This window comes from Apteryx mantelli, chromosome 21 (assembly GCF_036417845.1).
Source record: "Apteryx mantelli isolate bAptMan1 chromosome 21, bAptMan1.hap1, whole genome shotgun sequence".
Taxonomy (NCBI): domain Eukaryota; kingdom Metazoa; phylum Chordata; class Aves; order Apterygiformes; family Apterygidae; genus Apteryx; species Apteryx mantelli.
This window is the reverse complement of record NC_089998.1, coordinates 6,966,082-6,989,631: the sequence shown is the minus strand read 5'-3', so window position 1 is coordinate 6,989,631 and position 23,550 is coordinate 6,966,082. Positions and strand designations below refer to the sequence as shown.

The following is a 23,550-nucleotide window of genomic DNA, read 5'->3' as shown; positions in this document are numbered from 1 at the left end:
CTGTTGAAGAATAAGAAGAAAAAGACAACATGCTGTCCTGGGAAGAAAGAACAGGGATTTAAAGAAGAATAAAGCTGCAGGCAACACCTTGTTTCCGATGGAGACTGAGGTAGTAAGAAACCTGCATGCAAGTGGATATCAAGATAGCAGAAAGGCTCTACAGCAGTCATGGCTGATCAATAATTACCTTTTATGGCTGAACTGTCTGATAAGCAGTCAGTTCATGTATTGTGGATCAGTTCAACTCTAACATCAAGGAATGCACTGCCAAGGTAGTCTAGGGCTAATCTTTACATTTAAACCTATTTTTTTCTTAGACATTTTGTGCTGGATAAGTGCTGATCCAGATTTCTCTTAGCCTAGCAGTCAAAATCTGTATAAATGCAGTCTGAACTGTATTAAGGAGATTAAGAACCGTAATACTTTATTTCCTTTAAAAAAAGTAAAACTTATGCCTAACTAGAAAAGCTTGATGCAAAAAACAAAATCGCACAAGTAGAATAAAACCCAAAACTTTGCAAGTTGTTTTTAGAAGTGATATAGAGAAAACTAAACCAGCCTTGCCAGTGCCCAGTTAGACTAGATGAATCTTGCTCTGCTGAAGACAGAATGGACTTGAAAATATCCACTTGTCTTCTATCTTATATTCTCTGTCAAAGTAAATTGGTTTGGGAGCAAGGTTCCAGTTCTTACCAACTCTTTTTTTTTGTTTTTTTTTTTTTAAGAAGTATGTTGCCTGCCTCTGGCATTTGTCTGACATGAAATAGTCAAATTAAGTTTGTTTATGGTAAGAGGTTTCCTTTCATCCCTTTGGACTTTGCTGGGCAATGCAGAATAGGTTCACTATGACAAAGAAATTTTCATAGATCTCAAATCCTTGTAATAGGAATTAGGAAGCTGGGTATGGGCAACTGCAAAAACCTTGAGTTCAAAGTTTCTGCTGGTAACAAGTTTTAGTTGCTGTCCTTCCCTACCTTTTCTAGAGTTTGTTTGAAAGTTATGAGCCAGAGGAGGGGAGAGTGACTAACTTCACTATTTTATGACTTCAGTAGTATATAAATCATCACCCTGAACAGTTTTGTCAAGGAGTGAAGGCTGTGGCTCATGATGAAAGCAACTAAAGCATTTTCCATATCTTTCCATTGGAGGAGTTAATCTTTTAGAATAGCACCTTTCTGCTGAGTAATGTTTGTCCTCTGATTATACGCAACCCTACCTGCCACTTACAAAAACTTCTTCTGCAAGTGTATAAAGAAAAGCAAAAACCTAGACTGAATTTGCAGGATTTATGGTTATGTGTGAAGGAAAATTGTCCTTGTGCAATTACTGAGTCTGTTTTCCTAGCAGGAGTATCTGAAAATCTATTACTTTATTAATAAAAACAAGGATTTTTGAAATCCTCAGGAAAAGCAATATCAAATCTCAGGAGTCCCACCTAGGCAAGGAGGAGATTGGGCAATGCTGCCTCTCAGCTTTTCGAGTCCTGGCTTGTTCCAGGGACAAGAGCAATCTGTATTAGATTCTCAGGCCAGTTTTGTTGGTTCTTTCTGCTGGCCCAGAGCACTTGTTTTACCCCACCCCTTGGTCTTATTCTCACCCATAAGCCACAGTCTTATGGTTGGGGCTGCATGAGAGGACTGTATAAGGTATCTTAGACTTGCATTAAACTTTTCCCAAAAGTCTGTCGTCATCCCCCTATATGAATAAGTAGTACCAGAACTTAACTCCATCCTTCAAACAGGAATCCTTGAATGCAAATTGATGCTTAGGCATTTCCCAGGGTAATGGAAGAGGCAGGGAAGATATGAGATAACACATTGCTGTAATGAACAGTTGGCAAGAAGTGATTCTCCAGACAGAAGTGTTTAAATATATAGCTTTTTTTTTTGTAGCTATAATTTTAATTAAATGGACAGAAGTAGGTGGCTTTACTCAATTTGTCAATAAAAATGTCCTCTCAAATGATTTTTGATTAAACAGCTAACTGGAAAACTACTTCATGGCAATTTAAGCTGAAAAAATGCTGGAAGTGGAAAACTGTAGTAGTACTAGAGAAGTATGTTGACTTTAACATACTTTCTCCCTCACATTTAATGTGCAATTAGTTTTTCAGTGAGTTAGCTTAGTTTTTTTCCCTTCTGTTAAATAGTGCTCCAAATGAATTCAGAGATCTGAATTCTGACTCTTGTCAGTATTGTCTGGAATAGTCTCCTACATTCTCCAACACTCCCACCCCCCTCTGATAAACTTAACCCTATAGCTGCTGTATTTGAAGTCACATTAATACATTGCAGTGCAGTAATATGGCTTTTGTTGATGGAGCTGGATGCATTAGGACAGTCTTAGTCACTGTGTTGTAGATAGTGACCACCCTCATTATAAAAGCATGCTTTAAATAGTGCTTATACAGAAACAAGAGGAGTTCACCTGTGCAATAATACAAGGATGGCAGGACTCAGTACAGTGGAACAAGTTTTATAAACTGGCTCTAATGCACTACAGAGGTAGCAAAATAGGAGAGGTTTTGATTATTTTTTCCTCTAATTGACTTACCTCTTTTTTTCCTTTACTCCCTCTGCCTCTGGACACCCAGAAGAGACTTAGAAAGAGTGTTTGTGGTTTAGTAATCAAATTAATAATTGTATTTGTGTTCCTGTGAGAAGATAAAACAACTCACACTGTTTTAAACAGGGGGGAAAAAAACAGGAGACCAAAACAAAGCCTTTATTTAAAACAGTGCTTTTCCATTTGTGTTTAACAATTTTACCTGCTGTACCAAATGTAGTATTTAGGCTTTGAACTTTCAATACAGTGCATATTCTATTACCACTTTTCTCTAGGAAGGGAGAAACCTTCTTTTCTGGAAATGCTTCTAAGCCATTAACATTATCTGGAGGTAGAGAGGCAACAGCAGATTATCTATTTGGGTAGTGTAAGCTTCCAAAAGAGAAACTAAGCTCACAGACCCCAGAATCCAGGCATAGCTAGAGTTCAGATTCACACTGCTGTCAAAGATCAGAATAAGAGCCACAGCAATGATCTGAGCAAAAATAGCTGTCATTGTCCCTTCAAAGGTCTTCTTTGTTCCTGGCCATTTGATTTCCCCCATTGTACTGCCAAAAACTGAAGCCATAGTGTCTCCTACCCCTACTGCCAGTACGCCAGAATAGGGGACCAACGCTCCTGCCCCAGACAAAATACCTTTAGGAGCACAAGGCCTCGGAAACAACCACACTGGGAGGGACATGCCAAGAAGAAGATAAATATGAGTCAAGATTAGAGGTCCACTGTCTCGTTCATCCAAGAAGAGAGACAGTAAATGCCTAAGGGTTTGGCCAAATGGTTTGATCCTGAAGTATCGAATGTACTCCAAGAAGATAAATACTGCCAGACACAATACTGCAGCAACGTAGAGAAGCTGGCGGTCATAGATCAGTCCAGGGACATAAGTAGCTATCACAATGAAATGGAAATACTTCCTGGTTATGGTTGAGGCCTGGTGTTTTTTAGATTCAGATGATCTTTTAGCATTCTGGTAGAAAACCACACCACATGCTGAAGCAGCCAACATGGTCCAATATACAAGAAGGTAAACTCTTGTCTGCGTCTGAAATAGAAACTGGAGTAGCCAGAACAAAGGATTCCTCTGGATCAGCCGGTAAAGCCAAGGCATGATGACCCCTAGGCCTAACACTGCTGTCATCATGTGGAAAAACATGGAGGAGATCCAGGTACCTGAATCCATGAAAATGAAGAGAACAGTGAAAAAAATCCCAAGAAGAACAACTCCAACAACTGCCACGAGAAGGAAAAAGTCTATGGGATCGCCTCTGCTCTCGACTACATTCAGTGAGCGTTTAATGAGCTGATTGAGCACAAAACTTATACCCTCAAGAACTAACAATGCTTCTCCAGGAGTAAAACATCGAGGCAACAAGTAGAGCAAGATCATACTGAGGTAGACAAAAATTAGCAGCACTTCTAGGACCTCTATCACTTCTGAAACAGTCAAAGAGTGCTTCATGGTATAGATAATTACACTGCCAGCAATACCAGTAAGTATGCAAGTGTTGGATGGCACAGGTTTTGTGATGCCAACCGCTATTACAGACAGAAAGAGAGCAACCAACATGCCAGTGGAAGCTACAACTATGCCAAAACGTTCAAAGTATACAATGCCAGCAGACTTGCATCTCTCTTTCATCACTATCCCCAACAAGGGGATGACCATGCTAGCTGGTAGGAGGCCACTGTTTGCTGCTGTACGAAACTGGAATACAGCCCCACCCAGCTGGAGCAGACGGTCCCATTTGAATTGGACATAAAAAGCCTGGATGGCAAGAGCTATAGCACACCAGGAATACCGGTCCCACACCACCGTGTGCACACACAGAACAATGATGAACACGATCAGGGATTCCACCAGCACTGGCTTGTTTAACATGATTCCAGTCCGACGTGGCTCAAGCTTTCAAAATCTTTCTCACGAGTCCCAAATATTCTCAACAGTGATCCATCAGTAAGAATTCCCTTTCATCCTACTGCAATTCCTATTAAAAAAAGAACAAACAATTAAAGCAGCTACTAGAAAAGCTAAAGCTTCCACACAGCTGTGTTGTTCTTAAGCTCAGTTTAAACTGATAGCCATAGGCAAACTATCAATGGCAACACATAGCCAAATGAAAAAATAAAACCAAATAGATGAAGGATCAGCCAACATTTTTATCCCAATTTGAGAATTGGAAAAGTCAGTCTGCAATGACAGAAATGAAACACTCAGTACTGTGGTATTCAGATACAAATACTAAATACTTCTGTTGCAGTGTCTCTGAATGGAAATATGAAGCAAACAAACCATAAATACTCCCAGAGGATTTGGTGAGGCATTGCAGCAATGCACATTTAGAATACAGTTAATTTAAAATAGTTTAGAGGTAATTTTAGGACCTAGTCTTGTATGGTGTTTTTGCTGTAGTTTTACAGCATTTTTCTCCTTTTAATAAATATTTCTCCTCCCACTGCTGTGCAAAAAACACACATAGCTCTCCTTCCATTACTGATGTTATGATTCAATACTTCAATTACTACCGCAGCTGTTTTATAATGCTATGTAGTGTTTACAATAAAAATAGGAAAGAACACATTGCAATCATTAAATAGTTTACTTCATCTAATTTTGACCTATTGCCAGAACTGTCAAGATAAGCTAAGTTGGAGAGCTGAGCTCAGAAAAATCAAATGAACGGAGTTCCTCTTGCATACAGCCCTCAGAGACCTTTCATCACATCCTTAGTATTAAGCAGCTTAATTTGTTTTGCTTCTGCAGCACTGTTGGATCATATTTGTTGTGAAGATATCAATTCTAAAATACATCTCCAGTCCGTCTTGATATTGGCAATATTCTATATGTTATAGCAATACAGTTTAACCATTATGCAGCTTAATGACTAAATTTGATTGATTTATCCATGTTTATCTCTAAGGAAAGGTATTGGCTTCTGTTTCTCCTTAACTCATGTCACAGTCTCTTCCCGATTCCAGCTATCTCAATTGCCAGTGAGAACTGTGCACGTTTCTTTTACACAGAGCCTAGATCTCTACTGACTAGCAATATTTTTAGTGTTAGTCTGTCATTAATGACATCTGACAAATATTAGCAAACCAAACTATTATTTGGGACTCATCCCCAAAATGCATCATCACGTTATAGAAATGATTTGTTTAGCTAACTGCTGGGTAGTTATGCACCATTTTCTTGAAATTCTTCAGTAGTGAGTAAACCTTGTAACGCATTCTTTGTCATGATATAAAGCTGTAGTTGCTTCCTATATTCCCTCACTTCCATGTCTTACTAATGTTGGCTGGATTTACATCACTTCACCTTCTCAGTATCAAGTCTCATAGCCACTGACAGCTGCACCACAAACTAATAATTCCCTTAAACCTTTGGACTATAAGATAAATGGTTGAGATTATCAGCAACACACGCAATGATTCTATTACGTTAAGTTATATCTTATCTCTTTCAAAGTATTGTGGACACTCTCAATATTGTGCAATTCTCACCAGCATTTATTGTTTTCTGGTAATATATATTTCTCTTTATCTGTGATTTGATATTATATCATAGCTATATGTAAGCCAAAGACATACTAACATCTCTCGTGGGTTTGCTGAAGGTATTAGTTTCCATATTTCTGTTGGTAATAGAATGGCTGACCCAGGTGTATATATCCCTCTCTAGCCTTCCTACTGTATGCTGATAAGGTATCTCCGATTGAAAATTTGAATAACTTCTTTTCTGGCCCACCCTTAAGTTGATCAGCAGTAAACTCTTATCAAGTTCTGCTTCCCATTCTCATTACTAATAGCTACATTAACTCCCTCATGCAAGGCTATCAGTTTATATCTAGAATTCTGTTTCTGGTTTTCATGCAATGCTGACTGGTGTCACCAGATTATAATGCTGATACAGGTTTTATTAGTATTATTACTGGGTGACTATCAAAGTTCGTATTGCCAAACTCCCTTACATTGTGGGTCCAGAGAATGTTCTTATTTATGACATCTCTGTACTGAAAATTCTTACTTTTAGTTTTCAGTAGCTTATTCTCAGTATTTTTATCAGTACAGCCTGAAATACTTGACTGCCAAACCTAATGACATTACGTTTACTGTTGCTATACAGCTAGATCAAGCCAAATGTAATCTCTCTCCCCATATTTCATTTTTGAAATAAAAGAGAAGAATTAATCACATAGTTAACAAAACAGAATTGGCATAGGCCATATGACCAATAGTGGTTTTGTGGTCCCCACTCTTTGCTGCTTCTGGGCATTGAGGGGAAAAAAACCAAAACCTTGAAGCTTATTGCGAAAAGCCTGGCCAAAGACAGAAGAGAATCCCTCCTCCGTTCGGCTGGCGCAGGATGGCAGCCCAGCTCTTGCAGCAATAACGGCACATGACAGCTTCACCCTAGCGGGCAGCCCGCCAGCCGGGCTGCAAGACGAACCTTAAAAACGCAGGTTTTTCTCTTCTGACGCAGCGGCCTTTGACAGCCGCTGACCTGCGGCCGCGGCTCGACGCGCCTCGCTGCCGAACTGCCTCACCTCGTGCCGGGGCAGCTCCCCCTCCCCTCGCAAGGTAAACCGAGGCCCCTCGGCACATGCCGCTCCCTCGCGCGCACGAAGGGGGCCCCTCGCTCCCAGTTTCCAACAATTTTGAGTGTTTTCTGGCCGTTTCGGGTCTAGCCCCCGCCGCCCCCCTGCTCCTCCTGCCCCCCGCGGGCTCCCTCCCGCTCCGCCCTTCCCCGCGGCGACACCCGCCGGTTCCCCCTCAGCCGCCGCGCCCTGCCCGGCCGCAGCAGCCCCCCGGGCCCCGCTCGGCGGCTCGGCCCGGGGCTCGCCGAGAGGCCGCGGCCTCCCGCCGCTCACCTCGCAGGGTGCCGCCATCTTGGCGCTGGCGCCCGTCACATGACCAAAGCCGCCGCGGGGGGGGGCGGGAGGCGGAGCGGCAGCCCCGCCACGTGACGCCGACGCCGGGAGGGGGAGGGGGAGGGGGCCCGCTCCGCGCGGCGGGTCACGTGAGAGGGGAGCGAAGATGGCGGCGGGCGGGCTGTGCGCGAGGTGCGGGGACGCGGCGGCGGTTGCTGCGGCGGCGGGGGGAGGGCGGCGGGGGAAGCACCGTCCATCGCTGCGCGCGCGCCTCACCTCCCCGGGAGGGGGGGAGGGGCAGAGCGGGGCCCCGCGCGCGGGGGGAGGGCGGGGGGGGACACGGCGCGTAGGGGAGAGTTAACGGCCGCGGGGCCCGCGCCGGCCTTCCCCCGCCGTAGCCCCGCCCCCCGCGCGCGCGCAGCGAGGCCCCGCCCCCTCCGCTGAGGGACCCCCCCCGGGGGGGAGGGGAGGGGAGAGGAGGGGGAGTCGCACCCGGCCCAGCCTGCGCCATGTTCCCGCCCCCGCGCCGGCTGCGGCGCGTCCCCGAGAGACCGTGTCCCTCGCGGGGGTGCGCGGGGCTGCGCCTCCCCCCGGTGCAGAGACCCCCCGGCAGCGCCGCGCCCCCGTCCGTGTGTGCTGTCAGCCTGCCCGTGCGCCAGGTGCTGGGCAGAGCCGTCAGGGAGCTCTGCGGTTCCTCGTTTTGGGGGGGAGCAGCAGCTTTTCTGTATTTCTGAGGAAATTCCGGAATTGCCCGCTGAGCAGGCGGAGCTCCCCTTTAGGTTTGAACGTGGAAGCTCTCGGTGGTGGCATTCCTCAGTGGGTCAGGGTTTTTTTTCCCCCCCAAACTTAGCAGGCATTAGTAGTGATTTTTTTAGCATTTCATATTTCTTTTATTCTGCCGTAATGTAAAAGATTAAGTGCTAAATAGAACTGCTATTTACAAGCTTTGGCCACCAAGCTGAAGTCTTGATTTGTGCTAAGGTTTTGAAAGTATCATTCAGACTTTTTTAAAGTTGCAGAGTTCTTCTCATGAAGAGCGTAGCTTTCAGGGTTTGGTTTCCATCTTTCAAAGAACTGAACCCTTTGCAAACATAAAATTAAAATAGCAGAGGTGAGGAGGATGTGTGCAGGAAGCTATTTTTTTGATGACATCCTGGCCCAGTGATCACTTTAGATTGGTGTCTTCTTCTGTCTTGTCCATGGGTTTTGACATATATTGTAACGTTTTTAGACTCAGGAAAGTTCCTAGAAGTCTAATTACAGTGATGCTTCCAAGCGCTGATGGGGACAGGAACACCACTGTTACATGAGACCACATTAAGAGAGCTTTCTTAGCTATCTTACAGTCTAATTAATGAACTGGCAACAAACAGTGGTCTGTTTTAATCATGGAAGAGGTTTGGATGGAATGAAAACGAGAAGGGCTGGCTGTGCTATATTGATGCTCTGTTCTGCAAAGTGATTCTTTTTTTGGAAATTAGCAGGCAGAAATTATGTTGATAGTTCTGCTGAAAATTATAGAGCGTGTAATCCATTTAAATAGCACTGTGTGTCAGAAGTTACAGATGACTTTCACTGCCATAGTGAGTTCTTTCGAAGATACTGTTCCAAAAATAAGTTAGACTATTTTTTTTGGTTTTTACAAGAATTGTACAAGATTTTGTACAACAGTCTTTCCATGAGGAGTTGTGCTGTTTAACTCCTGCTTTGTTTTATATTACTAACAGATGATCAGTTAGCTCTGAGTTCCTGAAGTGTTCTATTTGGGTAGCAACTTTTTGCAGAGCTGTTTTAGGGAGATTCATCTTTCTGATTTGCATATGCCTGAGTTAGGATTTGATCTGTAATGCTTTATAGCACAAATTGGCTTTCCTACAAAGTTCTAAGGAAATAGGAAAAAACAAGAAGCTCAGGGTTAATGTTTTGAAGAATTGAGGCAAATATTCTACCTTATGTAAAAGTGTTGCAATTTTTCACTTCAACCAGTTTTATTTTCCACTTGGAGTGGAGGAGGGAACTATTATAAAGGAATTTGTTTGGAGGAGAACAATTAATGAAATTGAATAAAATATTGCTCTCTAATTAGGTTTCCTTTTACTAACCTCAAATGTCCAAGTAGCAAAATCAGATTGAGCTAATAAAATGATATAAATGTGCTGCTTCCTTAATATGAGTTTACATGTTTCCTTATGTAACTCTAATGCGATCTGCTTTAAATAAATTGCAACTTTAAAAAGGCATAAGCTAAATATAAACCTGAAACAGTGTTCATTAATAAAATACTCTCTACCTTTTCCCTTTGTTTATAGGAGCAGCAGAGAATTGTGGACTATTCTTCTGGGCAGATCAGCTTTAAGAGAACCAGTAAGTCTGTGTCTTGCTAGGCAGGTTTGCCTGTCACTGAATGGACTCCATGGCCTGAATGCATCATTTGTGCAGCTGTTTGAATATTAGTGAAAATATGTTTTGCTGCTTTTCCCTCTTCCTCAGTGCGATTTTTTTTTTTCCTCTTTCTCCACTCCTTGTTTATTCTTCCACTCCTTGTTTATAGCTGCTTCATGAACTTCTGCCTGGAAGGGTGTATGTGAAAAGGTGGTTCCTTTTCTGAAGCGGACACCAGTGCTACTTTCTAGACTGGCTGGCCTGGGGTATTCATGAGTGGTACAGCCTGCTTCCTTATTTTCTGGGATGGAGCCCGTGCTTTCAAGAATGTGCCCAGAGGTTGGAAATCCAAATGTGTTTCTGAACCTAGTCCATTGCCTCCTCTTTCCTCCCCTTTCCCATGATTAGGCAAGGCAGCAAGCTTTCTCATGCAGTATGCACCTTGAATCAGAGCCTGAATCATAGATGCTCTTGTTGTTCGTCTTGTGTTGTTCCTGTCTCTTTGTGGTGGTGGTGGAATTACTTTGCCTAGTTTAAATTAAGCAAATCTGATACTTGGAAGTGCATGCCGAGGAATCTGTTCAGTAGTAGTTGTTTCTTTTTTTAGGCTCAGATTGCGGCAGAATTGAACAAACACTGGCAGAGGCTGTTAGAGGGACTTTCATACTACAAACCTCCAAGGTATAGTAATTGCCCGATTTTAGAAGTTAACCTCTAACTTCTAAAATAGGATCTACTAATATATAGAGAAGAATGTTGAATATTTCTCTCTGATTACATAAAAATAGATTTTTACTGTCTTGCATGATTTGAGATTTCAGGAGAGGAGTAAAAAGAGAAAGTGCTTCTATCCAAATAACATTTTGGGGCATGAAATGTACACCAGAGAGAAGTAACAGCGATTTCTGCTCTCCTTACTAATGTTAGGTAGCTCTCAACCCTTGCGTCTGCTATAAACTGCAGTGATCACATGCAAGTATGCATCCTGCAGAAAAGTGAATCCTCTTGACACTTAGTCATCTCAGAAAGATATCCAGATTCCCTCACTGAAAAGGAAGAAATGAATATATTCTGCATTTATTATAGTAATAAGATAATGAATGGTGTTGAATTTCATCTGGTGGGAAGATTACAAAATAGTATTGTATTAAATATTGAAAGGCTTTTGAAAGTAAACAAAAACTAAGTTTAAACTGATAAAATTGAAAATTTAAAACTAAACCTTTTTAGTTCATTCCTTGAGATTGCTGCATTTTTAATGGCTAACATTTCTTTTTTCTTTAGCACGACTTCAGCAGAAAAAATAAAAGCTGATAAAGATGTAGCTGCTCCACTAAAAGAGTTGGGTTTGAGGGTCAGCAAGTTTTTGGTGAGTGAAGGTGCTATTCTGTTTTTTGTTTTTTTTTTATCCTTGCACTTGATTACATCGTTACTGGGATTACTTTTTTGAGTAAGTCTTTGTGATGTTGAATAGAGGCAAACTTAAGTTCATTTCAATTTAAAATAATCTAAAAGGTGTTACAAGTACATGTTGGGGCTTTAGGTCAGATGTCTTGAAAGAATCTAAGAAAGACTGATTGGTTAAAAACTTATGTCCCTTAAATTAGTTGCCATGTTTGAAAATACTGGCTGATTACCTGCAAGGTTATGTTCATTCAGGCCAGAAGTTAGAATTAGGTGGTTGGTGGTGGTACCTTTATTGAGTGACGTTATACTCCTTTTGCTGAAGTTGAACTAGCTACATCTAAGTCATATCAAAGCTTATTTGTTCTGCTTTAAACAAAAATACTGATTGAAGCAAGTAACAACCTGAGAAGCAAAAAATTTCTTTTGATGTATTTTGGAAATTGCTTACTCTGAAGAGAAGAGCTGCCTGAATATTTTGAGTGAGTCTTCATCTTTAATGAATTTAGTTGCATTTTATTCATTTCAGAGCATCTCTCTCTCTGTCTTTCAGGGTCTGGATGAAGAGCAGAGCGTGCAGTTGTTACAGTGTTATCTTCAGGAAGATTACAGAGGGACAAGGGACTCCTTGAAGGTCTGTAGCTCACATTTATGTTCTATTTACTCCACATCTTTCCTTAATCCCAGTAGTTCACTGATGAATATGGTCACATGCGAGTCTGAGTACTGATTTGGAAATGGCTTTGTAGCTTTTCTTCTCTGAATCTGTAATGCTCAAGTGCTTTACAGCACTTGATACTAGATAACCAGGCCTAACTTTCTAGTACCTCATCCTGCTTTCTTTGAATCTCTCTGTGAGGCTCATCTCCTCTATCACAGAATACATGAAAGCTACAGATTTTTAAAGGAGAGTGAGTAGAGGTGAAGAACATTTAGTTACAAATGAAAGTTTTGGCTTTGTACTTTTGAAATCTGTCTTTCCAAAAGAAATGGAAAGAAACATTGTCTCTTGTTGCTTTCAGTCCTTTTTGTGAGCATGTATTTTATCAGCAGGTATTTCTGCAGTAGGTAACTCCTTATTTTGTTGTGTTTTGCTTACAGACTGTTCTTCAGGATGAAAGGCAGAGTCAGGCTCTGATGCTGAAGGTTAGTCATTTCCATTTGTATTTTCTTTTGAAAAGATCTATTGACAGAGAACCAGCTTTATTTATATGGATTCAGAAAAGCTTGGAAAGATTAAGCTATTCTTTCATATAAATAGCAAACTTTGGAAGATGCTTATGAAACAGGGATATACATATAGATTTGAACAGCATTAGTAGTTGCTATAGAAATTTTAGGCGTAATGCCAGGGAATTTAGCTACACAAATGTATGCTCCCAGGTTTTCCAAAGCTTACAAGCTTATGCACTGTTATATGAAGTGACTACTCTGAAATGGGTACTGATGGTCATACCTGACTGAGGATCATGAGGATGAGGAATAAGAGAACATCTGCCCCTTTTTTGAGAGATCATCTCTCCCTCTTCCAAGCTTTCTCAGCAGCATAATTATAGTCATGTCCCCATGGACGTGTTTTATTCAGTTCTTTAAAGTTAATTGAGTATTTTTTCAGATAACCTAAAACTGCGTAGAAGCATGTTGAAACTCCAACTATTGCAATGTTTGGGCACTGTATATTCTTGTGCTGAAGGCCTTGGCAGTATATGGGAGAGGATACAGAATCCCATATTGATACTAATGGCACTGTATATTCACAGCTTGCTGACTATTACTATGAAGAGAGGATCTGTATTTTGCGCTGTGTCCTCCACCTACTCACTTATTTTCAGGATGAGAGGCACCCTTATACAGTGAGTACAGGAACCTTTTCCTGGTTATAATCTCAGTGAATAGGCTAAATATGTAAGTTACACAGTAATTGCCCACCTGTGACTGTAATAAGCACATGAATGTGCATATGAGAAGTTCTTTTATTTTTTATCTTTTTAAGGCACAATACTTTCAGTGTGTTGAAAAGTTGGACAAGGAGCTGGTTCCTAATTACCGGAAACAGTTTGAAGAGCTGTACAAAGCAGAAGCTCCTACGTGGGAAACGCATGGAAATCTCATGGTATTTTGTTTCTTGCTATTATTTATTAATATTGTAAAGTCTTTTCTTATATATAGTTTGCTGAAAAATGAGTATGTGCCAATGCAGTTACAAAGGATGTTTTTCTGGTCTGTGAAACCTGAAATATTTTTTTCCCTTTAAGGGAACACACTTTTGCTCGGGAGCAAAAGGAGATGTTTGAAACACATTCTTCCTTGTTACAAATCCATTGATAGCGCTAGACCAACAGATCCATTTCTCTGCATCAGCACACTCTGTGTTAACAGTGGGACAGAAGAGCAGGTTTCCTTGCCATTGGTGCAAGCCACTTACTACACAAGCTGTTGAAATGCCTCAACACGTCTTGGTTTCTGGTTGCTTTGACTGATCTGTGAACTGCAACCTATAATAGTAGGACCTTTTTCTGTGCAGACAGAACGTCAGATTTCCCGTTGGTTTGTGCAATGCCTCCGTGAACAGTCCATGCTCCTGGAAGTCATCTTCCTCTATTATGCATACTTTGAAATGGCACCTGATGAGCTTCTGGCATTTGCAAAGATGTTCAAAGAACAAGGCTTTGGCACTAGACAAACAAACAGACACTTGGTAGATGAAAGCATGGATCACTTGGTGGACCGTATTGGGTAATTACCATGTATATTTGTGGAGTGAGTACGGAGCAAAACAGCTGTTTTCTTCAGTATGAAAGTATTTATAATTCTTGCTGCTGCCTCTCAAAATCACCAGTATTTCAAACAAACTAATTGCGATGAGGGTAGAATTGGCTTTTCTGGTCACACCAGTCATGTGTGGCAAAATGAAGGTGTAGTCATGAAGTAAAGAGGCATACGTGTACTAGCTTTAATCTAGCTGTCATTGGTAAGACTAGCAATGAAGACCCAGTGTCATTAATTCTTAGATTGGCTAGTGGTGAACTGAAGTTGCATCTTCACCGTCCTTGCTGTGCTTGTAGTCTGGTTGCTATCTGCATGGAGGCTAGCACTCCCTCTCTGATCTGTACTGTTAACTGTGAGGCCTCAGTTCAAGCTGTCATGGCTTTGCTTACAAAAACAGCAATGTCTTCACTTCGCTGTGTAAGGCATAACTTAAGCTTCAGCTAGAAAGAATGAAAATGCTGTCAAGTGGCAGAGAATTACAAAGGAGAAAGAGCTATCTTCAAATTTCAATTTTTTTTTGGGGGGGGGGGAGGGGGCCTGTTCAACCAGGAATGGTTTGGAAGATTTTACTCTCTCCTATACTGGCATTTTGAGATCAAGAATTTGGATTAGCTGCTCTTAATTTCATGCAATTTCTACTTGCTTCAAAGTATTGCTGGACAAATATGAACTATAGATTGTTCTTTGACTGTTTTTCCCTCTTCTTTTTCATGCTGAATCCTTAAATAACTCCTGCTTTCAGATACTTTAGTGCTCTTATTCTGGTGGAAGGCATGGAAATAGACTCCCTCCATGAGCGTGCTTTGGATGACAGGACAGAGGAGCACAAGTTAGCCAATAATGACCGTATCCACCAGGTAAGCCACTGGCAAAGTGAGCCCTGAGTAGGCCTAACAGTATGGAACTTATTGAAGTTATCCAAGCAGTGCTGTTAGCAGATTATATCTTTAAGTTCATGATCCTTGGACGTGTTGACTGAGTGAAAGGACTAATATCCACATAACGTTCTGGGCAAATAAGAAGGAAACTAATTCTTCTCCCGCATGCTTGCTTGGTTATCTTGGGCCTTTCTCCGAAGAAAGGTGTGAGCAAAGAATTAGACAGTGCGAACTTGCCAGAAGGGGATGAAACAAAATATTTGTATTGTCAGGGATATTTAGGACAGAGAACACCTGGGGCGAGAACAACTATGAGCCGATGAACCATGCAGAAAACCAGACCAAGGCTGCAACTATGTATAATTTGGTCAGTTGCATGTTTGAGATAGTTATCTGCAAAGGAAAGGTGACTGTTAGTGCTAAGACACAATCAATCAACTGTATGCTTGCTGAGCATGAGTTTAAGACGGACTTGATTGTTTTGCTTCTGCCTTGTCTTTGAGCAGGAAATGGACAATCAGCTGCTGCAGTTAGGGGATGTCTCACATCATGCACCCGTGCTTTTGGCCTGGGCTCTGCTCCGTCACACTGTAAACCCGGAAGAGTCAACAAACATGATCAGGAGAATGGGCAGCACTGCTATCCAGCTGAACGTGTTCCAGTATCTGACAAAGCTTCTCCGATCGCTGAGCAGTGGAGGGAAGAATGTGAGTTTCTTACAATCATATTTTTAGGCTCTTTGAAGGTTTTTAACTACTAATGATGTAAAGGCATGGTGGGAAGCAGATGATTTTGGACCAGTGTTCTTTCAGTCTAAATCTGTTTTTAAGCAGAGCATGTAGTAAAGGAACAGTATGTGATGGACATTTTATCATCTCCATTGCTTTCAGTGAAGAGCAGAAATCAAATTGAAATTAAACAGATTTTTATGCCTGAAGAATAAATAAAAATTACTTCTGTAAGTCAAGGAACTATATCTCATTTGAGCAGAACAGACTGCGTTAAGTCACGTTTGTTGATTTGCCTCCATAGGTGTACCTGCTATTGTAGATCTTGATTATTAGCCGATATCACTGTGCCCTGTTTTCCCTATATGGTTTCCATAGATAATGCAATGTACGAGTAAACTACTTTGTAGGCAGAAACCAAGGAAAGTAAATCCTTTTTATTTCTCTGAACACTAAGTATTTCTTTTTATGATGTTTTGAAGAAGTTTCTGGTGATAATGATAGTGGCAACATGTCTCAGTTCAGTGAAATCTTTCATGTTATGTGGAGCTTAATTAATAACTGCTTCCTATTTTACTGCCTCTCTGCTGACTGCAGCAACGGGGTATGAAAGAGGCAGTTACTCAGATGTGCCCACTGTCCAAAAAGGAGATTGAGTACTGTTACAATGTGTTCTGTACTTCATAATCGTTCCTATAATGGTCTTGTGCATTCTTTCTTTCCAGTGTACTGCCAGCACAGCTTGCATGTGTATTTATGGGCTGCTTTCTTTTGTCCTGACATCACTGGAATTGCATACATTAGGCAATCAGCAGGTAAGCATCCAAGACTCATTTTGTCCGTTATCTAATGTAAAATAACCTGTTGTAACTGACACTACCTATGTGAAATGTTAATTCTGCATTTGAAACAGCAAGTTTTATGTGATTTACATAGTTCTAAAAGAGTGATTTACTATTTTTCCTCCTCCATTTACACGATGTAAACTTGACGAGCACCTTTGCATACTAACAGATTAGTAATGAAAGATAATGTGCCTTGCAGTTTTGAAACTAATTGCTGATATGTTATTTCCAATAGAATGGAAATAATACATACTCAGTTTCTAAGTTTGGGAAGACTTCATGCAGCCCTCTGCAGATGTAGTGGGCAGATTTGTTTTTGGCCAGTCCATTCATTGTTAATGAGTGTGGCGTTAGAGCGATTGCATGTTCTGGGTTTGGGTGTTCTAGATGTTTTCCCTCTGTTTTGAATAGAGGAAGTAGTTCCATTTTAGTGAATAAACATGGAAACTTAAATTCCAAGGATATGACAAAACTTGCTTGGCATGAAAGCCCTCTGTGTAAAATAACTTTTGTTTTCTCCTTCCTCTCTTTCTTTGAAGGATGTAATTGATGCAGCATGTGAAGTTCTGGCAGCTTCCAGCATTCCTCAGCTCTTCTGGAAGACGGTGAGTGTGTTGGAAGCTTCTTTGACCTACCTTGCTTAGACTTAAAACATGATAAAGAAAAAAGATCCCTTTTAGGAAAGGAACAGACTGATCGTATTTAGTTAGTTTCTAGGAGGGCCTGAGGAGTTAGTTTTCATTTGTATCTATCTTTGATTTACTTTTGCCCTTTCCTGCCTTTTAGGTACAGCCTTGGCTTTACTCTTGAAGGATACTGGAACAAGTTTTAATATAGGTGATAGTTTAAACCAGAGCTGGGGTTGCAAGGATTGAACTAACTGCTGGCAAAAGCATCATGCTTATTTTTTGTTGTCACAGAATTAGGATGATACGTAATGCATTATAGTCTTACTTCCTGCCTTATACTTGCACACTGCCTCATGCTTTAGTCTGTGCAAGGACTGGAGTGATACTTTTTGCATGATTAATATTAAATGTACACCTTAAAAAGGAAAAATATCCTTGTGTTATACTGAGACCATTTTAGTATTTCTTTTTAGTAATAAGACATTTGCTTTCTGTTTCCGCCACCAGGAACCAACTGCAGGTCTGGGTATTATCCTGGACAGTGTGTGTGGGATGTTCCCCCATCTTCTTACTCCTCTCCTTCAGCTGCTCCAAGCCCTTGTGTCGGATAAATCTACTGCAAAAAAGGTACGGGATCTCGCTTAGCATTTGGGAGGTGATTTATTTCTAGACATGGAGAATGTGCTGTGTAATACTGTTTTCTTTCTTTCCATTACAAATGCATATCACAGTTGCAGCCTTAGATAACAGATATCAAACTTCTGCCAAAGAACAGTGGTTAGGGCTCCTTTTTAGTCCTTTGTTGTTGCTAGACACTGGGGGGACCTGTTTCCTGACTTTTAGGAAGCTCTTCAACTCTAATGACTGAAGATGAAGATACTGTCTCTTTTTTCAAGTTGTACTTCATTCATAATTCGTTCCTGATTCATTGGGTCAGACTTGTCTGGACATTTGGACTTTCTAATAGTGTTTTGGTAGGGTTGGCATGTTAGAAGGATATTGTGTGTGTCAAGAAAACTTACCTGTTCCTAAAAATGACCTGGTTGATTTGTTTTTGATACATTCTGGTTCTCTGGCTGTATTCTTTAAGCTCTCTGTGTTGTGCAGGTATACAGTTTCCTGGATAAAATGTCATTCTATATTGAACTGTACAAGCATAAACCTCCTGATGTGATCTCTCATGAAGATGGCACACTTTGGCGAAGACAGGCTCCAAAGCTCCTCTATCCTCTTGGTAGGGGAACTGCATTTAACCTTTACTTATTCAAGTTTTGGGGATTTAGTTCTTTAAACTGTCTTCTAACTCATGGGGAAATTCATGACAACTTTATTTCACCTCCTCCTCCTTCAATCCTTAGGGCTAGGCCAAACAAATCTGCGGATACCTCAGGGAACAGTGGGCCAAGTGATGCTGGATGATCGGGCTTATTTGGTACGATGGGAGTATTCCTACAGCAGCTGGACACTATTCACCTGTGAGATTGAGATGCTGCTCCATGTTGTATCAACAGCAGGTAGGACATGTTGGGAACTGGAGGTATGAAAGAGAAATAAGTATATCTGTTAATTGGTAGCGGTTGGAGGTTAATAGTAGGACTGAGCAGCTCTAAGTACTTTTTATACTTTCTTCACCTCACAGAGATTGCCTGATATTGTCCCAGTTGTCATGATCAGGTGACGACTGTGGAATACAGCAGCATATGGAGGGCCCTGATTAAGTGGGGGAAGAAAGTACTGTAAAAAAGCATAGAGAAGGGGGGAGATTTGTAGAAGAAAGACTATGGAAGAGAGAGAGCAAAGTCAAGTGCACAGGAAGATGAAAGATCTTGGAATACTTTTCTGGAAACCTGTTTTTGTATTATGATAATTCTATAAAATTTATTGGAAAATGCTAAGCACGTGTAGCGAGATGAGATAAATTTTAGACGATGGAAAAGTTTAGACAGATTAAAATAAAAATGTTTTGTGGTATGGGAATAGATCCAGGGGATGTGCAAAGAGATTAATGTGCATTTCTCCAGATTTGATGACTGCTTAAGTGTGATTAATTCTAATGTTAATGTTCCTTACCCAGATGTGATTCAGCACTGCCAGAGGGTAAAGCCTATCATTGATCTGGTTCATAAAGTCATCAGCACTGACGTATCAATAGCAGATTGTCTTCTACCGATCACATCGCGAATCTACATGCTCCTGCAGAGGTAAGTCACTAACAGTTGAGGTTCCTGGGAAGATACAATTAGCAGGAAGAATGATCAATTACCAGTTTGGTTAAAAGCTTTGCAAGAAGTGTGTCTCAATGCTGGAACTCTCCAAGACTGTTGTTCAGTTCTCAAGACTGTTCTGACTACACACCGTTTAATGCTTTAATTATAATAATACAGCAGGATGACCTCTCACTCTCTTCTTGAATGTAGTACAATTTAACCTATTTAAAGGTATTTTATCCTCGTAGTTATACTTGCACAAAAGGGGAATAAAGCCTACCATTAGAGCAATACCTTCCTGGTGATAAAACAATCGGTGCTTATTAACTCTCCTCTCACTGCTAACTGCCTGGAAATAGATTTTCTGCTGCATAATCATTGTTCACTGTGACAGTCTGCTGCTTTGCCAGCCTTACCTGTCACAGTAAATTGCTCTGATTCAGGTGCGAGGCAGAGACTTCAAGTCTAGACTGCAAGTCTAGACTCTGGTGTCTATATTGTATCTGATTAGGCTTTATGTGTGTGTACTTCAGTGAGAAATACATCTTTTTGATCAAAACAGTAATATGCAGGCTGGACCACAGGTGGCAGTGCATTTTATGCATAATACTTCTCTTTCCTAGGCTAACGACTGTAATCTCTCCCCCTGTGGATGTTATTGCTTCTTGTGTCAACTGTTTGACAGTACTGGCTGCTCGGATGCCAGCCAAGGTAAGGAAATGACCTTCTAGATTTTCTAGAATTGAGTACTAATAGACATGTATGTGTGAACGAAAGGGAATATCTGTGCTTCTTCTCTTGCAGGTTTGGACTGACCTTCACCATACAGGGTTCTTGCCATTTGTTGCCAATCCAGTGTCCAGTATGAATCACATGATTAGGTAATCCTTTCTTTTTTTTTTTTTTTGCCTAAACTTTTCATAACAAGGCATAAAACCTTTTTCCCGATGTGAAATCTGAGGCTAACGAAATCCATGCATCTGACATGCCCTTCACTCATGAAAGGGCAGAGAGCTGGCAAAAAGCTTTGCTATTGCTTCAGTTTCATCAGAAAAGCTGGGATTCTTTGACTGAAGTGTGATTCCTGGGAAGGTCCTCTAAAAATCCCTGGCGTTCAGCATCTCTAGCTCATGTAATCTGGAATTTCCTTACGTTTGTCAGATTAAAATCTTAAATGGAGATCCATAAAATAATGTCTGTTGTCACACAGTGGGAAAACAAACTCTGTAATATTTGATAGAACAGTGAGCATTGAAGCTCTTCACCACTAATGCTGCCTGTTGTTTTTGCCCATTTGGGCAATCACTTGCACTGTCAGATGTGTAAAAACTCTTCAGCCCAGCTCTCTCTTTCGCTTTCTCCACAGATTCTGTTATTTTGCACTTTGTAGGATTGCATGCAACTGTAAAGCGTTAGTTTCACGATGGAAAGTGCTTAAATAACAAGAAACTTATTTTTAGACGGGGATGAGTGTGCTGAATTTTGAGTTGAGAGTAAGATTCATCTTACTCAAAATACAGGATATGGCCCCGAGGAGAGGCAAAATACAGCATCTTAAAGTGCGTAGGATCTGTGCTGTTCCGAATCAGTCCCTTCTTAGGGATCATATTTCTTGTAGCTGGTAGTAGATGAAGTAATTTAGGTTATACATGTGCACCCACTGTCCTGAAGCAGATTCCTGCTATTCATACCATGAACCCTCTGGCTCATTTCACAGTGCGGAAGGGATGAATGCCGGGGGCTATGGAAACCTACTGATGAGCATAGAACAGCCTCAAGGCGAGTACAGTGTTACCATCTCCTTCCTGAACCTGATCACAACTCTTGTCCGGGTGAGTGCTTCTGGAGTGGTCTGCATGTGAGGTCAGCTGCAGGCTGTTGTGATAGGAAAGTGAAATACAGCAGATGCCCTGTACAACAGGTGTCTTTGGGTAATAATTAGTTGACACTCTCCTTTGTGCTATTGTTTCTGCTTTCTCTGTAGTCTGGTGCTCTCAAAAACCCCCAGTTTTGATTCATCTGATCTGCTACGGAATATAATTTGCATGTGTAAATTTGTAAATCTGTAAATCTCCATGCTCAATACTTTTCTCATACATTAGAGATAGATGTAGAAGCTGGGATATCTTTTTACAAAAGGTTTCATGTCCTTTGAACCAGAAGCAGAACAATAACATTTCTGTTTTTCCTAGGGACAACTTGGTAGCACCCAGAGCCAAGGGCTTGTGCCCTGCATCGTGTTTGTCCTGAAGGAGATGTTACCAAATTACCACAAATGGCGCTATAACTCCCACGGAGTAAGAGAGAAAATTGGTAAGGATTGTGGGGTTTTTCTTGGGGGTGGGAGGGAGGAAGGATCAACTGTCTTATTGGAGAGAATGTTGATTTTATTTTTCCCCCCTTTTTTATGAGACCTTTTCTGGAAGCCATTTGGGGTTTCCTTTGTGCATTATCAGTATTGCAAGATGCTGTGAACTTGTTTGAAAATGTTAGGAACTTGGCAACAGCTTTTCCTGAAAACTGAGTAGTCGTTTACTCTCTGTTTTAGGGTGCCTGATTCTGCAGTTGATCCATGCTATACTGAATTTATGCCCTGAAATGGATCCTCGCAGCAGGTAAGATGGGCGATGGATTTCCGATCTGCAATAAGCTCATTTACAGTGCAAGAAGACTGTCACTACCTTTTTTGTTTCAGTTTTTAACTAAATTACTAGGAGTAAACTGGTGTGGTTGTGTAGTGCTGATTTCAGCCCTTGTCTGCATTACTGAGTTCAGGGAGGGTAGAAAAAGTTTAGGGGTAGAGTAAATCACATTGCTTTTTAGAGCACCTGATGAGGAGAGAGAAAACAGTAAGTAGGTTCCCCAAGACAGATTGCCATCCACTTTCATATTTGGTATACCCACTCTGAAGAAAGTAGAAGGGAGAAGAAAGTAGGGGTGTTGGGGAGATGTAGAAATTCATAGAGGCTACTTTGTGGTAGTTTACTTGATGCTAGGTGAGAAAATACTGCAAATGCTCCTAATGATGATGTCCTGCGTTGTTCACGTCTCACAGCAATGCCCCCAGCCTTCAATCCTTGTGCATCTTCAGTCTGGCCAACACTGAAGCAGGGCAAGCTGTCATTAACATCATGGGAATTGGTGTGGACACTATTGATATGGTAATGGCTTCCCAGTCTAGTAGGTGAGTTGTGTTAATCACTTCAGTAGCCTGAGGAAAGAAGCAACAGATAATACTTGAAATGTAGCTTTAACTTGATTAGTCTTAGCTGGGCATCAGCATAGCAGCTAGCTAAAGCAAACTGCCTCACATGTACTGGAGGAGAAGCCTTCTGTTTGTCCCAGACCTGTATGCAGTCTTTGCTGTACACTCTCCGTTTCATGCAGTTGCTTTAAGTTTTCTGTTTTGCTTAGCTTAACTGACATTTGGAGCATGTCAGTGGGTGTAAATGTGCTCATTTTTTTAATGTTTGCTAGCATTACCTTTTTTTTCGTAAAGAATTCACTTGAGTTCAACGTATGAGAATGAATAAATGAATGAATTAGAAGCAAGAGGATTATAGCCAATGTTAGAATGTCTGTGTCTTCAATTTACACCAGAGTCCAAGTAAAGCTATTATTATGAATGAATCATTATCAGTGAATTATTATTATTATGAATGTATTATAACAAAGCTTGAGCTGTCATTTTAGAAAGTGCTAGGGATGATCAGTCTTTTCAAGTTGGATTCTGAAGGCAGCTTGAAGTACTCTTGAAATCAACTGTATTGAAGGCTTTTCTAGTACTAAGAGTGTTAATTTTCTTATGGTTCTCACTGAGGCTTGAAACTTTTGCTTTAGCTATGGTTGAATCCCTCCCCTTTCCTCTGCTCTCTTTTCCTAGCCAACCTTACTCAACACGCAGACACAGCCAGACTTGCCAGCGGGTTGTTTCTGGGAATGTCTGCCATTTTTGTTCTTTCACAACAAAAGATTGGAAGAGAATCCAGATTTATTAAGAGGAAAGTGAGATCTGTTTGAAAAGCCTGTTTTGGCTTTTTCTCTAGAATGTTTGTCTGATGAGGAAAATCTTAATGAAAATACCAGACTTCGAGCCAGTTTAATCTCTTCATCCAGTTTGGATACATTATAATTTCTGAGAGACTGGTTCTGGAAATGTTTCTACCTCTGTCCTAACGGATGTAAAATCTCCGGATCCAGAAGAAGAAAAAGAAAGTGACAATAGGCAGTCAGACTATTTTTCTTTTTTGTTATTTGACACTGAAAACTCAGGGC

The 23,550-nt window shown here is 41.0% G+C and overlaps 2 protein-coding genes across 3 annotated transcripts in view; one reads left to right on the top strand and one right to left on the bottom strand.

The window, feature by feature from the left end:
- Positions 1–2,708: 2,708 nt before the first annotated feature.
- Positions 2,709–7,466, bottom strand: DOLK (dolichol kinase). The gene is made up of 2 exons (XM_067309068.1): positions 7,434–7,466; positions 2,709–4,550 (listed from the first exon to the last, which is right to left on the bottom strand). Exon 2 carries the CDS (start codon positions 4,442–4,444, stop codon positions 2,873–2,875), a length of 1,572 nt encoding a protein of 523 aa, XP_067165169.1. The 5' UTR covers positions 4,445–4,550; positions 7,434–7,466; the 3' UTR covers positions 2,709–2,872.
- Positions 7,467–7,599: 133 nt separating this feature from the next.
- The window catches only part of NUP188 (nucleoporin 188), a 29,730-nt gene continuing 13,779 nt past the window's right edge, over positions 7,600–23,550 (top strand). Inside the window, exons 1-23 of one of the 2 annotated variants that reach the window (XM_067309066.1) lie at positions 7,600–7,625; positions 9,743–9,797; positions 10,423–10,496; positions 11,100–11,184; positions 11,773–11,853; positions 12,321–12,365; positions 12,980–13,072; positions 13,213–13,332; positions 13,744–13,955; positions 14,731–14,845; positions 15,373–15,573; positions 16,320–16,409; positions 16,979–17,044; positions 17,576–17,695; positions 18,176–18,302; positions 18,427–18,582; positions 19,143–19,269; positions 19,899–19,986; positions 20,080–20,156; positions 20,993–21,107; positions 21,468–21,588; positions 21,824–21,890; positions 22,331–22,459. In XM_067309066.1, coding sequence (XP_067165167.1) covers positions 7,600–7,625; positions 9,743–9,797; positions 10,423–10,496; positions 11,100–11,184; positions 11,773–11,853; positions 12,321–12,365; positions 12,980–13,072; positions 13,213–13,332; positions 13,744–13,955; positions 14,731–14,845; positions 15,373–15,573; positions 16,320–16,409; positions 16,979–17,044; positions 17,576–17,695; positions 18,176–18,302; positions 18,427–18,582; positions 19,143–19,269; positions 19,899–19,986; positions 20,080–20,156; positions 20,993–21,107; positions 21,468–21,588; positions 21,824–21,890; positions 22,331–22,459 — 2,390 coding nt within the window. Of the gene's footprint in view, positions 7,626–9,742; positions 9,798–10,122; positions 10,155–10,422; positions 10,497–11,099; positions 11,185–11,772; positions 11,854–12,320; positions 12,366–12,979; positions 13,073–13,212; positions 13,333–13,743; positions 13,956–14,730; positions 14,846–15,372; positions 15,574–16,319; positions 16,410–16,978; positions 17,045–17,575; positions 17,696–18,175; positions 18,303–18,426; positions 18,583–19,142; positions 19,270–19,898; positions 19,987–20,079; positions 20,157–20,992; positions 21,108–21,467; positions 21,589–21,823; positions 21,891–22,330; positions 22,460–23,550 lie in introns of those variants that run through there. The other variant, XM_067309067.1, reaches the window with a different exon arrangement.